Below are 16,472 nucleotides of genomic sequence, written 5' to 3' on the forward strand. Positions count from 1 at the left end.
TTCACCATTTTTTCTGGCTGTGGCAGAAGCAGCTAATAAATAAAACGTACCTGAGCTGCTGAGCGACTGAGTTGACTTGGACTCTGAGATGAGGCTGAGGAGGTTTGCTGCTGGGACCCAGCCCTCTTTACTGCTGCGAAGGTTCTTCACAAACCTGCAAAGGAAATATACAGTGACTTTAACCTTAAATGTAAATACTATTTGTTACTTAGCAGGCACACTTTACATTTTACTAAACTTTTGTCAAGTTTGTAAAGAGACTAACCAGCTCATGTAAAATCACGATCTGGCTTTGAACTGCAGAACTTTCAATATTTGCTAATTACTTTCAAGACTTTTTCTCTAATCTGCAAGAACGTGAATTTTTTAATAGAAGAAAGGAAGATATTTACCACTGTCCCTCCTCTCCTTCTTTGATTAGGTGGACCACGTCGCCACTCTTCACAGACAGTTCTTGAGGGCCCGCCTTCTCACAGTCTGTTACCACAGTGTACTTTCCTGGAGCCTGAAGGGGTTAAAGGTAAGCAGTCAAGTGAGAAGTTAAAGTTATGTGGAAAACACTGTTAGCATTTATTTTCCTCAGTCGTCTCCAACTGAAGTCAGGTTTCATGCTCACCAGCTTCTTTGCTACTTCATCCTCAGGGTCAGAGTTTAAGGGGTCCTCGCTGCTGGAGTACCCGTCATTTTCTTCTGAGGCATCAACTGAGAGAGACGTCTTGTTCCAGCCTGTAGGTGGGTGGTGGAGAGATTTAGATGCATAAGAGAAAAGTGGGGTACTGAGGAGCGGGGAGAATCGGTAAGTGACTTGAGAAAAGGTAGACGTGAATCTGTATCATACCCAATTCCACTCCTATTCCATGTGGCAGTCAAAAGCCTCTTGGAGCACAAATTAAAAAAAGACTGTGCTTTACAAAATGGATATTTAGGATAATCATGGCTGGGAAATAAGAGAGATTATGTGTCTGCTGTCATAACTGTACATGAAGGAGAAAACAGAATGCCACTTGGAAAGAGAGACCCATTCACACATTAATCTCCCATTAAGAGAAACCACACAATCTACTGTCAAGACATCACAAACTGACCCAAACCAAACTCTTGCAAAATCCCAGCGAAGATCAATGAAAAGTCAGTGAATAGATCCCAGTGAAACACATCAAGAAAAAATGATGAGAGATTTGACTTAAAACTACTGCCAGTGCACAAAAATATATCCATGACATGGAGCACTGCAAACATTTATCTCATTGGTCTCCATGTCACACAGTGACCAAAGCCCAAACACACAGTACCAGAAGAAGAGAAAGCCTGATTGGAGTCAGAAAAGCACCTTACAAAAATACTGTCATTTAGTCTTGAGTTGAGACTTATAGCTTATACATGTGAGTAAAAACAGTGGCTATCAACAACAGGCGATAAGACAATAAGCCTCAGTTCAAAGCTAAATGACTGGGAAAGGGGGTATTTTGCTACACTTTACCTCAAGTAAAATCAATTCATGACCACCACAAACCACAGCAAACACCCACAGTGACTGATCCTCAAAGCGGCTCAGTACCTCGCTGCTTGATCTGTAACAGATTAGAGGTACTCATCCATTTGACTCTGGTCAGAGTGACATGGGGAGGCGGCTCTAGAGATAGAGAAACAGCCAGTAAATCAGTGCAACAGCCAGCCCTGAAGACAGCTGGTTAACTGGTCCGTCAGAAAAGGGAAGTTGTACAGTGTCTGTGATGTAGGCCATAATCCCAACATGAATTACTGCCATGAAACATAAACAAGACTTCACTGTGACAGGGAGAAAAAGTTAGTAACACAATCAGACAGTTAGTACATTAGTACAGTCACTCTTACAAAGACATCTGTTAAGTGTTCCCCAAATAAAAATGAAGACAGCATCTCCACAAACTTAAGTCACAGGACTTGTAATTCAGTGATGATGATGATGATTATGACCTGTGGATGAAGGTAAAACATGATGTGCACATGGCAACTGCAATGTTCAGAGAAACAAATACATATTACAGACCATCTGCATGTTTAATAAAACCAAAAAAGAGACTATACAGAATGTACTGGATTTACAGTCAGTGCAAAGAAAATCTAATGATGAAAAAAAAAGGAAAACATTTCATTACAATTTAAATCCTTAATATTCCTGATTTGAAGCCTTGTGATGTGCACATAGTCTGTATGAGCATTTGTCTCTCACATGAACAATGTCAAGTCAAATTTATTGGTGGATTAACTGATGTCTATACGAGGCACAGGTGAAGTCTACATAGTGAAGAAACACAACACTGGAGCACATTCTAATGAGGGGTGGGAAGATGAATAATGGCCTTGTTGTAGAGTTAAATGCCCCCTGTAACAGGACAGGAATATACCTTTGAACCCAAATGGCGTGGGGTCACTCTTGACCAAATGGCGTTTGAAGCTGTGTTCGGGGCTCAGGGCCGAGCCTGGCCACACAGGCAGAAACAAGCAAAGAGGCAGAAGAAGAGGAAGAAAAAAGTGAAGGGGAGTACCGGCTGAGAGAAGCAAGAATTTGACAATATAATTACATATCTAAACCATATGTAAATTTGATGTAAGAAAGATTTGCACTGATAATATCATAGTGCTTTTAATGAATCCCATGAATGACTGTAATATTCAGACTTAAATATAACTGAAACTGAACAGGAAAATAACAGGCATCAAGTGTACACAACAGAAGGTCAATGTCAGACTTTTACCACCAGGAGGCACAATGTTTCCAACAAAACATACAAACTGGAATCATCAGTTCACCTCACTGTTATCTCCAAGTCTCTAAATAACATCTAAAACCACCACGCTAGTAGCTGTATGGAAAACATATCTGAAAAGAAACACACTTTAAATTTTATGTAAATATGCATGAATTCTGTATGTATGTATGTATTTTTAACCAGAAGTCAGGTCAAGTAAGAACACTTGAATGTATTTAATTCATAAAAAGAACATGGTATTGCAAATCTTTTAAATCTTGGTTTAAGAAAATAAAGCTAATCCAGCTAAACTGGTCTAAGCAATGAGTGCTTATTTTTAAAACCTCCTCAGGTTTGCCAGTTTTACCTTTTGGACTCTTGAGATTGCTGAAGCCCTGCAAAGTAAAACGCTTTTTAGCCACTGAGGACCTGTCAGTGGTTGGACTGGTCACTGGTTCATCTGGAAGTAATGGTCGTGAAATGATAAGCAGGAGGGGGAGAAAGGAGAGACAGGTGCAGCCCAAAAGAAAGATGAAGAGGTTAAGAGACCAAAAGAGAAACCATGAACGTGAAGGTGACGAAGAAAAGAGGAGTTCAGATTTATAAGAGTTTACAGAGCAGCTTTCAGTAAGAGCAGAAATAAAATCTTCACGGTGGACGGCCATAGTGGACTAATACATTTTATTTCTGTGTGTGCAGACACATTTATAAAACCTTCACCTTTGTGTTTTGGTGAGGAAGAGGAGTTGACGTCGGAGATCGGGCTTTGCTCTGCCTTCTTCTCATCTTGCTTCTTTTGGTTCTTTTGAGCACCACTACGGAAGGGACTGAGAAAGACCAGAAGAAAACATCACAGTGAATTAAAGCACAGGTACAGATTCATCCACATCTGTGTGTCTGGACACCAACCTGAGGGAGATGGAGGTGCTGTTGCTGGTTGGACTTGGGGAAAGAGAGTCTGAGCTCTTCTGCTGACTGGCATCTGAAACATGCAACTACAGTTACAAACTGGTATTCTGTGTTAAAGACACAGATGAAGAAAAGCAAATAAGCTTAAGTGGGTCTGTGTGTTTCTTTGTACCTCTGCAGGCTTTCAGCTGCTGAGTCAGAACTTTGCGGATCTCATTCACCCATCCTGTTTTAATCTCAGGGGTTGGAGCCTGGATAAGACAATTGTCGGCAATCATTAGAGAGTCCTGGGGATTCTTCTTAATGAAAACAACAATATACTGGTCTATTAGGAGATCCATTTTGTGTAGGCTCAGTGATTTTACCTGGACTATAAAAACTTCTTCCCTGGAGTTAGACCAAATCTCAAACTTCTTGTTGTCACCTTTAGCATTCTCTGTAATGCCCACCGCGCTCATCTGAGAGGCAAGAAGGAAAGGAAACAGCTTAAAGACGCCTGCACACACTCAGCCTTGAGCTTTACATTTACAATGTGAGCTTACACTGAGGGAGTGTTTGAAGCTGTACGATGGAGCCTTCTCATAGCCTTCCCCATTCTCTTCTCTCCTTTTACAGAAGAGCAGAGCCTTCTGGTGCAAGAACAGGTGCCTCTGCATGGGCTTAAACCTGGCCAGGTCCTTGACCTTGGCGTGACCTTTCTTATGCTCTGTCCACACACTGAAGGAGCCCTGCATCAGCAGACGACCCAACTCTGACAAGTTACCCTGAAAAAGACAGGGAGTTATTCAGGAGGCTGGTCCACTTCAACTTGGAGGAATTGTGTTTATGCTATTTATAAGAATAAGTTAGAGTGGAGTGTCTCTGACCTCATATCCTGTGATGGCGATGAGATGCATGGAGTCATTAACAGCTTTGAGGATTCCCAGAATAGAGGACAGAGCTTCCTGTAGGTCATCACAGCCATCACAGCCTTTACTGTACTTCAACAGCTCCTGCAAACACAAATTGAACAATTAAATCAACAGAGAATATAATCTATCCCCTCTTTCCTACACAAACACAGAGAGTACGTGGACACAGTTCACCTTAAGCAGCAGCTGGTACTTGGTGATTCTCTGAACAGGTTTAAGGAGGTAGGAGTCCAAACCAAGTTTATGTTCCAGCTTCTTCTGGCACTCCTGGTTCACAAAGCATGAACCGACAAAAGAACGTAAGAGTTTATTGAGTACTGTCAGAGCTATGAGCTGAAAGGTGAGAGGCAAACCTGGAAGAAGGCACAGTCAGAGCACTGTCTCCACAGGCTCTCAGACCGAGGTTTATTCTGGCAGTAAGCCTCATAGATCTGCAGGTCCTTCATCTACACAGACAGCAAAACACTCATTACTAAGTTGTTAATGGAAAGTTTTGTGAGGAAACTCCTGACCTGAATGTAGGAAGTAATGTCAGGGAGAAGTGCTTACACGCTCTAAAAAGCAGCGGCCCACCAGCTCTGGGCAGTCTGTGTAGGCCTCCAGTTCCTTTAGAAACGTCCTAGAGACAAACAACATAATACAGTTTACCATAGATTTTTCTTAAGCACTAATCACAAATGATCAAAATAGTCAACAACACTAGAAAAATAACTTAACTAATATTGTATTCTCTGTTTAATCTAAGTGTCCAAAAGAAGCAGACCTCTTGTGAAACTGGTAGATTTCAAACATGTTGCCAAACAGGACGTCCTTCTTGTTGAGCAGAGTGTTGGGGATGAGGTGAGCCATGGCAGGGTTGTCCATCTCTGCTGCATAGCCCTGAGGTTTAACATTTCACCCAGTGCATCAACAGATCAGCAAAGCCTTTAATTTACTAGCCTTCGCACAGTGAATGCTGGGACAGGTCTAACTCTCTCTGACCATGTATAACATGTTGATATGAAGAATGGATGCATGTATTGTGTTATTGGTCTGACTCACCTCCAGCACACATAGTAGCTCCTCCACATATGCTCTCTCTGTCTCCAGCAGCTCATTCATTACATGACTGCAATACACACAAACATATAAAAACTAAGCTTTACTAAAATTAGTATTAGGATGTCAGCTTAATAAAAAAAACAGATATTTCATGCATTTATACTGAAACAAATTTTAAACAAATTAAATCAATTAACTTTATTCTATGACCCTTGATCTATGATCTTTGACCTCTTACCGTCTGAGTACTGCCAGGTTTTCTTCTTCTTCTGACAGAGAAGCATGTCTGGTTCCACCGTTATGAATGGGCGATTCCACCTGGAAACACACATGCATATAGACGGTACAAATGCTCATCAACCTACACCCATATCACTTTCCTTTGATCAAACATTAGTTAATAAATTTGAATTCACCTTTTTGCAGGTGACATTATCTGCAGAGTATCTCCTTTCTTTTCTCTGTTGATCTGAATGACAGACAGAAAACAATGTGCTGATGCTCTTATACGTCTGACCAGTGAGAAGAGTTTCGATTAGCTGTCAAGTCTTGGTACAACTGATACATGCTGCTGTCTTTCTGTGAATTGATTTCTCTATCCCTCCAGGCTTACTGGGAGAGGAGAGTGGAGACTTCACTTCAGGTCTGGGTGCTACTGGCTGGACTGGTCTGGTCTGTTTGGCGGCGAGTTTCTTCAGGCTGATGCGTCTCTTCTCGAACATCTCATGGACAGAGCTTTGCTTCTGGAAAACTCTCTCTACCTGGTCCTGATGGAGATCAGATATTATAGTAAATGAAAGGTAAACCTTGAGGAAATATTACATATAAAAAGTTAATTAAAGCATATATTCATTTTGTTAAGTCTGTTTTCTCCTGACCCTGAGCTGAGTGCTGAGCACCGCCTCATACTGACAGCAGATGGCGCTGCAGTCAATGAGGGTGTGTAGTGGTGCTGTGTCCAGGTATCGCTCCAGTTCCTGCAGAGCTGCTTCAGCTCCATCCTGAGACTGACAGCGGTCTACTGACTGGCTGGCCAACAGGAAGATGCCCTCCTCACACCACCGTGACGCCTGGGAATGAAAATAATGGACTTAAGGCCCCAAACCTTATAATACTTAAGAATGTCTCTAATAAAGTGGATGAGTGGTGGATGGCAGTCACAGCCAAACCCACAGTCCTACCTTCTCCAGAGCATGATGGAGCTCCATCGCCCTGAGCAGGAGGCTCTTCTTGCTCCTCAGAGTGGAACTAATGTCCTCACACACCACCCTCAGCTCGCTGCACTTTGGCCTGATAGAGTCTTCAGCATAGTGTGAGTTTTCTATCAGCCTGTCGCCTTCACAGGCCAGGGACAGGGCCCGATCCAGTGCCTCCTATTGAAACAAAGTGAGGATGTCTGTTCTCAATATCAAATAAAGTTAGATACAAAACACGGGCTTGCCCGTACAGTGTAGTGATCATTAATCAGTGCCTGACAATAAAACAACCCCCTCTCTTGCTCCTCCTCACTGCTCTCTTTTTCCTCCCCCTCTACTGCATGAAGTGTGGAGTATTCATTACCTAAGGTGGGATGGAGTCAGACACCTCCAGCATATAAATCAGTGGGTTTTAAATCATTAAAATATATCTTACATGTGAAGTCGATGTTCCTGGCAGCATCTTTTACATTTACATCTTTCATTTATTAAATTAATCAAGCTAAAAGGCTAATATCATCAGACTGAAACCAGATATTATGAGAGCAGAGCACGCTAAAACATCAATTATATCTTAAGCATCTGCCTACAAGGATGCATCAAAGGTAAAAGTGTGTGTTTTTAGGTGGACCAGTATTGTGTGTGTGTGTGTCTTACGCAGGCCTTGTCCTCTTGGCCACTGAGCTCTCGTAGAACATGCTCAGCATGGGCGGGGCTTACGCTGAGCTCAGAGAAACCTGACAGGCGCTCTGACACTGCATCAAGATGGGAACGCACCTACAAAACACATACATTTCTAATTTTATCTAGCTTGGTTGTAGATGTAGATTAAAAGCTGTGTAAAACTACATTTTCCATAATTTGACTCAACACACTTCACGGAAATGCTGTTCAAAATGGCGGAGCTGCAGACATTGTTCCAACTTAGTGCGGTGACGCTCCCAGAAATCATCAAATGCTGTCTCTGTTTCATTCAGCTGACCCAGGAGTCTGAGCAGGAGGAGGAAAAAGAAAGGAAGAGAGGGGAGGAAAGGAGCAGAAGCGATGGACGAGAGAAGAAGAAAGGAGATTTATTGATGTGTTTAAAGGCAACTTCTACTTGTGTATCCATCCAGTCCTTCCTTTACCTCTGTACAGTAGCTAAGTTCTCCAGTTCATCATGGGTCATGTGGTATTCAGGGTTCATCTGTAAAGGCTCGTTGATATATTCCAACAGACGGTCCCCTTGAGACAGCGCCACCTGCAGGTCCTCCTGGAAATTGAACCAATCATTTCTAAAGGTCTAAAGATGTAGGGTCAACCGTCAATGTTGCCAACATAAATTTGTGGCATCAGAGAACCATTAGAAAAACCTTAAACCTCAGGTCTAAGCCAGGCTTAAACCAGGCTTAAACCAGATATCTGTAACAGAAAGACAGAAAAGCCTCTCTGACCTTCATTTTATCTTTCTTCAAAGTGTGTGTGTGCAGCAGGCTGGTAGTGGCCTCAGCATCATTGGGTAATTCTGTCTCTGCAAGCTCAGTGCCAAACGCCTGCAGGGTCTGAGCCGTGGTCTTCACCATGAGGGCAAAAGCCTCGATTGCCTGTGGAGGATTTATGTATACAATAATATGAAACTTGTTTACATTGGTACATTATCCTATGTCACTGGCTGACTTGTGTGTCCTATCAGAAATATGGTGACAGGAGGGAGTATATATGCAGGTCTAAGGTGTATGTGTGTGCGTACAGTACGGTGTGAGATCCAGCTGTCATGGCTGTATTCCTGTGTGCCTCCCAGCTCTGTGGTCAGTTGTCCTGGGTCGATATAAGCATGGAGCTCAGTCACCGAACTCAGCATCACCACCTGATAAAAACACATTAAACATATATGTGATATGAAATATAATCAAATTATGCAGGAAGAAACTGAGCCCATCATACTGTATGTATAGACATGCACCTTCATTTTGAACTCATCCTTGTTGAACTTGAACAGGAAGTCCGACAGAGTCCGCTGAAACAAAGTAGTGGGACGCAACACCAGAACCAAGTGTAAGTTCCCTGGAAATAATCCCTGTGAGAGAAAAAAGATAGTTAGAAAAGGAAAGTGTTACAACTGCATGTGCATCTTTCTTTCATTGTAATTTTTAGTAATTACTGTTTTAAAAATTTCATATGTTGATTATAATTTGCTACTTTAAAAGGGAAGTTACAAAAATAATAAATTAATGTATTCATGCTGGACCTCATATTTAAATGTCTTGTAAATGACAGCAAAAACCTCAGGAGCTGTAAATATGCTGCACATTTATGAGAGATCAGGTTTACAATACAAGGGTGGAATCATCTATCAGCTCTTTCAGAGAACTAATGGAAAGTGTTGGTGTAATAGTGCAGTGCCTGAAGCTGGACTGGGTCCACCTGTATAACTGCCGCCCCCCCGGTGCAATCCTGAGCCAACCATGAAGAGGTTGCTGTAGGATTGAGTTTATTAGTCCTGTGACTTGTGGAACAACCATAGCTTTTTGTCTCACCACTTCCACACTAACAGGTTAAAAGCGTAGAATTGCCTTTACACAGACAGCAGCCCAAGAGGCCTCTCTCTTGAAAAACTATATTGGTTATGGCTGTCTCTGACACCCTGGGTGAATTGGTCCTCCCTGTTAGGCATCATAAATTGATTTGGGGTGACATGTCCCTACAAAGACACATACCCTTAATACACACACACACAGGGCCAGAGGCAAGCTCAGAGACGTGTAACAGGTTTATAAAATCTTTAGCAGTGCCATATCACAAGTCTCAAAACTATTCATGTTGTTTGCAACCAGCAGAGAATCAGAGCAGAAAGATTTTGCATCTGCTTTTCTTTAACATTTCGTTCTCTTGTGCTCCACCTCTCAATCTAACAGTATAGACATTTCCGCTTTTACCTGGATTTCCATTTGACTTGTAATTATAATACAGTCTGACCAATTTTTTAAATTATTATATTGGCAGTAAGAAGGTGGACCTACATTAAATGTGTTCTATTAAACAGTCTATCACATTTAGCCATTCTAAGACATTTTTAATACATTAAGACACTGAAACAACATATACCAGACACTGCTTTCTACAGGCTTTATAAAATGGTGCCACCCACTGACGTCACCCCTCATCACAAAGCAGATATTCACCAGAATCACAGAAAACACTCCCCAAAAAACAGACACTACCAGTGCTTTGATAAAATTATGTATATGCCTTTAATTTAGTCTACAAGCACTCACACAGACGCACACACGAATGCATCATAGTCATGAAATCCCTGCATGTTGTTGCCAAGGAAACCATTTTATTGGAAAGCGCATGGGAAGTGGCAGAGAGAGAGAGAGAGAGAGAGAGAGAGAGAGAGAGAGAGCATGACGAAATGCAAGTGTGAGTGATAATACAGAGAAAGACAATGTGTGAGGAAGAGACAAATTAAGCGAGAGTAACGGAGGAGCTGATTTCTGTGTGATTGAGAATCTCTCTCTCACACACACACGCACGCACGCACGCACGCACGCACACACACACACACACACACACACACACACACACACACACACACACACACACACACACACACACACACACACACACACAAACAGAAAATCACTTTCACTGCTGTGAAAGATAGCCAGGTTGAAAAATTCACTCAAAAATTCACCTTTCCAATTTCCACTTGAACTGACTGTATATTTTTAATAACATTCACCTATATAGTACTTAATTATATTAAAAACCATCTGCAGATTTTTATGGGAAAGAATAAATTTACAGTGAAAAGAACACAATAACCATAATCCAGCCAAGGGATGTAAATACATGGTAATTATAAAAATAAATATATACTTTTTTCAATTGAGCTCATTGTGCTAATAATTAAAAACAATACTAAACACAGCAAGCAGTATAACTGCAATTCGAATCCATTTCAGTAAACCCTAAGAGGTCTTACTTTCATCTGTAACTCTGCATTAACATGACAATACACATTCCCCTGACAGATGATTACAGACATGCTAATGTGTATACACATCACGCACATGCATTAAAGTGATGCACACACTTCTTACATATAATAAAACACACACATTAATAAATGATAAGGATTAGAATATGATCTTCTGTTGAACAGGGTGATTTATATTCTTTGGGTGCAGCAGCAGGGAGCAAAACCACTCCAGTCATGTCCTCTAATGACATCCACATTATTCTCCTGGGGGTTGTATAGCCACCATATTAAATCTTCTACCTCCACATGCCCAAGCCCCCTTTCTCTGTATCACTGCTTTTCCTTTTGACATGTAAAGTGTCCCAATTACAACAAAGAGATTCACTTTGAAGCTTGACATAGACTTTTGTACTGTAACTGCCTTTTAGCTGGTGTTTGGCTGTTAAAAATATTTGTTGAATCAAGTACAAGCCTCTTGTTTGCACCAGCTGACACAGCCATCTGTACCCTGCAGCAGTGTTCCTCTATGACAAGCTTGAATGGCCGCATATTTATTACCCTAAAAGATGGGCTACAACAGAGATGAAGGTGTCCCATCATCATTTGGCTGCAAATTATTTGGATTCACCCAGTTTATCCTAATTATATGCTGCTATTTAGATGGTGGAGCTACAGTAACAGATTGTAAGCAAGAAAGGGACACTGACACTATAAGCATGGTCAGTAAATAATGGTTATAATTAAGTGCTCTTTATTTAAACCTCTACTTGAAATGTCTATATTTTGGTACCAGCAATATTCCTATTTCATCAATGAGCGGTCAAAGTTCATGCTCTTTTTTAAATTACGGTACAATCCTGTAATGAGACCTAAATGACAGGTCAGCACCATCTGTGGACTGCAGATAACTAACACAGCAGTCTACGCTTCTGTGGATCTATTGTACACTAATCTCTGGCTTTACATGACAATGCTGCCCCACTCCTCAATTTTTTTTATTTCAGGCAGGGAACCAGCATGGCAGTAGGCAACCTTGAACGGACTTGATGAGCAAAGTGTCTCATGGGAGGATGAACAACCTTCAAAGACTATGAAAGACTATGTGTCACTGGCTGGTGGACAAAGCAAGTGTTCCTAACAACAACGTAGCAGACTGGGCCGAGGGGACTGAGGAGGAGAGCACACCAGGTACTCCTCTCACCAACTGCTCTTCATGCCTTCAGGTTAAGTCACAATCCCACCAGGATTTGCAGACTAAAACAAGAAAGGTTTAAATAAATAAGACAGGGAGCTGTAAAATGATTCCCAACATGATTATCCTCAGCAGTAAAGGCACTCACATAGAGTGAAAATTTGAAACCACTGTCTTGTTTCCATTTTATCACACTATGATATAATTTCCAACAATAATCTGCAATAAAGTGAGACCGAAAACATACCCCAAATTAGCCGATTATAAAACCATGTCAGTGTTTCAATGTAGTTTAGAACATTTTCAAAGTGCTGTGTGGAAAAGAAAGAAGAGGCCTGATTAGGGTCAGGGAGACAGTAGAAACACAAAAGCAGAATTGTTTTGCCCACACTTTAACATGGGTGTATTACCAATTAAAGCACAGCAAAAGCTACTGCTTGCTTCCATGCTATCGGTAAAACCCACAACCCATCAGCATCTTTTTCAAGGATCTGGACTGGGCCAGTGCATGAGTGGTCCATTATTACTGTTGGGAATGACTTGAGTTTTCATATGTTTGTGTGTGTAGTTACTAAAGCCAAGGAATCTCATAAAGATCTATTGCCACAGTGGGAATATTTTCTCAGAAATACAATCAAAAAACCATTAGGCTTGATGCTAATCAGCGTCCAATTAACATATATTAGCATATATCTGCATACACTGAACATGCTAAACAGTGTACTACAGGATGAGCATTTCAACAACAGATGTGGTGAGGCTTGCTGCTCATGTTGGTAGAGCAGTTTAAACATGACAGAAAAGAAAGAAGGCAGAGGGGAGGCAGAAATTAAGGAATTTACAGGGGAAAAAGCCAAAAATGGACCAAATGTTTGACACAGTCCAAGATGTAGGCTAGTAGGCCAATTACAGAACGAGACTAATGGCTCACACAGGTCAGACTATTTTCGATCCAATGGGATGGTTTCTCATTGTGCATGCACACTATGAGGTTTCCACCACACATTCTCATCCTGCTTCGTTATAACATCCAAAAAGAAAAAAAATATAGATGCTTAATTGCTCATACTAAACATACAAACTAAACTAATACACAAAGCTTGTACAGTCGTACATTAGCAAACATGCACAAAAGACCGAAACATCTATTATCTAAGTGCTGATAAAGCAAATTACACACACACACACACACACACACACACACAGCTGACATATACACATAAATCCATATTTAAACAGGTGCTGACAAGTGTAGAGTAATGCACAGACACCAAAATAGTAGTCATCAGAAGTACTCCAGCAGCAAATGATGCAGTCAGACTGATGCAGTAGACAAATAGGACACTATCTCTCTCACAGATACATTAGATCTTACTGCGATGCGGAGCAGGGTAGCCCTGACAGCGGCCCATCGGTCCAGTCGTCTGTCGATGACCAGGATGAAACCCACTCCTGATGCTGCAACACTGCAGGAAAGAAGCACATGCTGTTATCAGCAAGGGAACCCCTTCTCTATGTGTGTTTGCCAACTATATTTAAATCAAGGACTAGATAACAAGTCAAATTGCTGAACATGGCATTACTAGAGTATGTTGATGTGTATTCCTGCATGGCAGTAGCTCCTGCAACTCTGAAACTGAATTTATGTTCCAGAAGCTTAATGTATCAGCAATTAACATAAGCATATATGAATCACACATTAAAAAAACTTAATTTTCAAAAATCTTATTTCATTAAATATTTTCAGGTTGGATCTCCATTACAGTGATCTTTGATCGTTGACAAGAATAAACATTAACTGGGGATTTAAACACATTGTTAGCAAATGTTGAAACCTTGGTGCTAACTGCATGTGTGTGCAGTGTAATCAGTGATGATTATGAGAGACCCTTGTGATAACCATGGCAACCCTGGCTCTCTATTGATGTGTGTGTTGTGTGTATCTGCATGCGGAAACCTTGCCATTCACTCTACAGGCAGTGCCATATGTAGCAGCCTCATTAAGCTAATGTGTGTATGTGTGTGCGTGTGTGCGTGTGTGTGTGTGTGTGTGTGTGTGTGTGTGTGTGTGTGTACATGTAACATTCCCACTAAAAACCCTGCTGGACATGCATCCCGACACCTATACACACCAGCAACAAGCAAATATATTAAACATATGAACCAGATTTAGTCCATCTGGTGTGTTATTAGCTATTGTCCATCATGATATATACACTCACACATACATATTAAGAAAATGAAACCACTACCCAGTCAATGCTGCGCCAGCAAACCGTCAGTCCATCTCGGCCAGAAAAAAATATTTAAACCACCTGAATGAAGCTGGTGAAAAACCTTTGTTGTGTTAGATATACAGTCAAAGAGGATAAATATTTTTAATAATCCATTATCATCATCCAAAAATAATCCAGTCCTCTCTAATTGGTCCTTATTCCATTGTGGTCAGTGTTCAGGTCCTACATCCATAATCATCTGACTGCAATTCACAGATATGAAGAGGTGACCGCTCATATCCTTAAAGAGCATCTCCGTCCTCTTTTTCCTTCTCCCTCAGCTCCTCCACCAGCCGTTTCCACCCTTAGCCAATTAAATCTCAGCCCAGCATCTTGCTGTTTGCACACAGCCAATCAGACCTCAGAGTGCAGCCGATTGGCAGCAGGGTGCAAATAGCTGGTGGGGTGGAAGGGTGGGGACTCAGAGTGGGGGTGGGATATGAAGGTGATGAGCCACAAATAAATAAAAAAAAAACATACATAGACAGGCAACCATGACACATATACAGGTACGAATGTAGATGCACAGATAAATACATCAACATCCTTTCTCCTTCTCTTAATTATGTGTTTGTATGCAAGAGTATGTGAGTGATGGGAGGTGAAAGAAAGGGAGAGGAGGTGAGAGGGAGGAGGGACAGAGAGAAGAGGAAGAAGGGGAATAAAGGAGAAGGAGGTGAACTATGATTTAATTTGAATTGAATTAGGCAAACAAATTTGCACGTGTGTGTCTAACCACACCTGTGTCAGGGTTATAAGGAATTTTATTTTGATGTTTACTGAAAATTTTATGTAAATTCTCACTACAGTTCATTTAGACAATTTCATTTTAAGAGTACTCTTTCTTATGCTTTACTGACATCTTGTTTTCTGCCATCTATTATTCTCTTAAAAATCTATTTCTTTGTCTTTTATGACTCTTTTCTTGCAGCAGCCTTTGGTATTGTGCTGACATCTACTGGCTCCATGTGGTATAACGCTTCAAGTTTCTTTGGCCAGGTTGCCTTCACAGTTTTTGTTGTTGCACCAAATGGCAGAAAGCATGGTGTTTGTGTGTGTGTGTGTGTGTGTGTGTGTGTGTGTGAGAGAGAGAGATGCAGACCTGGGGATGCTGGTGAGGTAGCTGAGGACATTTTGGACCTCCTCCTCCTCCAGTTCGCTGAAAGCTGGGAATTCTGGAAAGACGATGATGGGGCTGCCGTTCATCCCTCGGCCACCTGGAGAGAAAGAGGTCAGGGAAGAGATCAGCAAAAGGTCAGACTGACACCCAACCCCTGTCAACCTTTCCATACATAATACTGAGATTAATAATTTGGCTTTAAATCTTTACCAACTCTAGGAGTTTTAAAATGTTCACATTTAATTGAATTATTTTTCAGAAAAATGTACAAAAGGGCAAAATGAAATGTCAATAAAAGTATTAAATGACAGAGCCTCATACACATGCACTTCACCATCTCTTTCATTGGCTGGTCGAGTTGCAATGCAGATCATGTTGATGAATTATTCAAATGCCGTCATCGGAAAGACATTATGATCATGAAAACCCAAGTCAAGACCCCACATGCATTTCTGTGTTTGTTTCAGGTTGGTTCGTGTGCATTTCAGTGGGATTAATTGTTTCATTCGGTAATTGATGAATCTGAAACTATAAATGGTTTGAGTGGAAATGATGCAAATAGAGAGTAGAGGTGGGACAAAATCTGTCACCTGTCAAAACAAAGCGCCAGATCTTGTGGTCACTAATTCAGCCTGCTCTTTGCTTCACTGTAAGTCTAAAGCAACAATTTACCTGTTACATTTTTTTTTCTAAATTTCATTTGTTATGCTAAGTCAAAACATTTGGTCTACTTGCACATTAACCAGTTGCAGCTCGTTTGTTAAAGTTGCTTGACTTGAGCATCTCTGACCAGCTGCATTTTTATGATTTGTCCTATTGTATGGTTACAGGGGAAAACACTGAGATATATCTTTAACCAACCTGGAAGGAAGGCAAACTGTTTCTGGAGTTCAGAGCCAATTTCTGCAGCACACAGTGCACCATGCTCCCTCTGCAGGATGTCATCTGGAGATAGACAGAGATGAAGATAACTTAGTTAGATGCTACTGGCTCCAAACACAAAACATTTACTTCTTTATTATCCGACGACTAAAAGGCGACTAAAAACAAACATAGCGGATACGAGCGGCGAGGCTGTCACCGTAAAAATACAATTACCCACATTAAAAACGCCAGTAAACTAACGTTAGC

At 41.2% G+C, this 16,472-nt stretch overlaps 1 protein-coding gene and 1 long non-coding RNA gene across 9 annotated transcripts in view; both read right to left on the minus strand.

The window, feature by feature from the left end:
- The window catches only part of mcf2la (mcf.2 cell line derived transforming sequence-like a), a 35,276-nt gene that overhangs the window by 2,851 nt on the left and 15,953 nt on the right, over window positions 1-16,472 (minus strand). For 5 of the 8 annotated variants that reach the window (XM_026301271.2, XM_026301269.2, XM_026301268.1 and 2 more), the window contains exons 2-29: window positions 16,203-16,286; window positions 15,324-15,438; window positions 13,321-13,411; window positions 8,732-8,845; window positions 8,519-8,635; window positions 8,223-8,372; window positions 7,917-8,041; window positions 7,665-7,779; window positions 7,447-7,566; window positions 6,775-6,966; window positions 6,472-6,663; window positions 6,207-6,360; window positions 6,010-6,062; window positions 5,832-5,911; window positions 5,594-5,660; window positions 5,316-5,431; window positions 5,102-5,171; window positions 4,906-4,998; window positions 4,727-4,819; window positions 4,508-4,633; window positions 4,184-4,405; window positions 4,007-4,099; window positions 3,814-3,892; window positions 3,642-3,714; window positions 3,453-3,559; window positions 617-726; window positions 393-505; window positions 51-154 (exon numbers count right to left, since the gene is read on the minus strand). In XM_026301271.2, the coding sequence (XP_026157056.1) occupies window positions 51-154; window positions 393-505; window positions 617-726; window positions 3,453-3,559; window positions 3,642-3,714; window positions 3,814-3,892; window positions 4,007-4,099; window positions 4,184-4,405; window positions 4,508-4,633; window positions 4,727-4,819; window positions 4,906-4,998; window positions 5,102-5,171; window positions 5,316-5,431; window positions 5,594-5,660; window positions 5,832-5,911; window positions 6,010-6,062; window positions 6,207-6,360; window positions 6,472-6,663; window positions 6,775-6,966; window positions 7,447-7,566; window positions 7,665-7,779; window positions 7,917-8,041; window positions 8,223-8,372; window positions 8,519-8,635; window positions 8,732-8,845; window positions 13,321-13,411; window positions 15,324-15,427 (3,073 nt within the window). In that variant the 5' untranslated portion in view covers window positions 15,428-15,438; window positions 16,203-16,286. Of the gene's footprint in view, window positions 1-50; window positions 155-392; window positions 506-616; window positions 727-1,153; window positions 1,634-2,387; window positions 2,463-3,099; window positions 3,193-3,452; window positions 3,560-3,641; window positions 3,715-3,813; window positions 3,893-4,006; window positions 4,100-4,183; window positions 4,406-4,507; window positions 4,634-4,726; window positions 4,820-4,905; window positions 4,999-5,101; window positions 5,172-5,315; window positions 5,432-5,593; window positions 5,661-5,831; window positions 5,912-6,009; window positions 6,063-6,206; window positions 6,361-6,471; window positions 6,664-6,774; window positions 6,967-7,446; window positions 7,567-7,664; window positions 7,780-7,916; window positions 8,042-8,222; window positions 8,373-8,518; window positions 8,636-8,731; window positions 8,846-13,320; window positions 13,412-15,323; window positions 15,439-16,202; window positions 16,287-16,472 lie in introns of those variants that run through there. The other 3 variants (XM_026301274.1, XM_026301273.1, XM_026301272.2) reach the window with 3 other exon arrangements.
- LOC113127068 (uncharacterized) lies at window positions 10,481-13,312 on the minus strand. Its single transcript, XR_003295373.1, has 2 exons — window positions 12,193-13,312; window positions 10,481-12,007 (listed from the first exon to the last, which is right to left on the minus strand). It is a non-coding gene; the product is annotated as an uncharacterized LOC113127068 (long non-coding RNA).

This window comes from Mastacembelus armatus, chromosome 2, assembly GCF_900324485.2.
Source record: "Mastacembelus armatus chromosome 2, fMasArm1.2, whole genome shotgun sequence".
NCBI classification, from domain to species: Eukaryota; Metazoa; Chordata; class Actinopteri; order Synbranchiformes; family Mastacembelidae; genus Mastacembelus; species Mastacembelus armatus.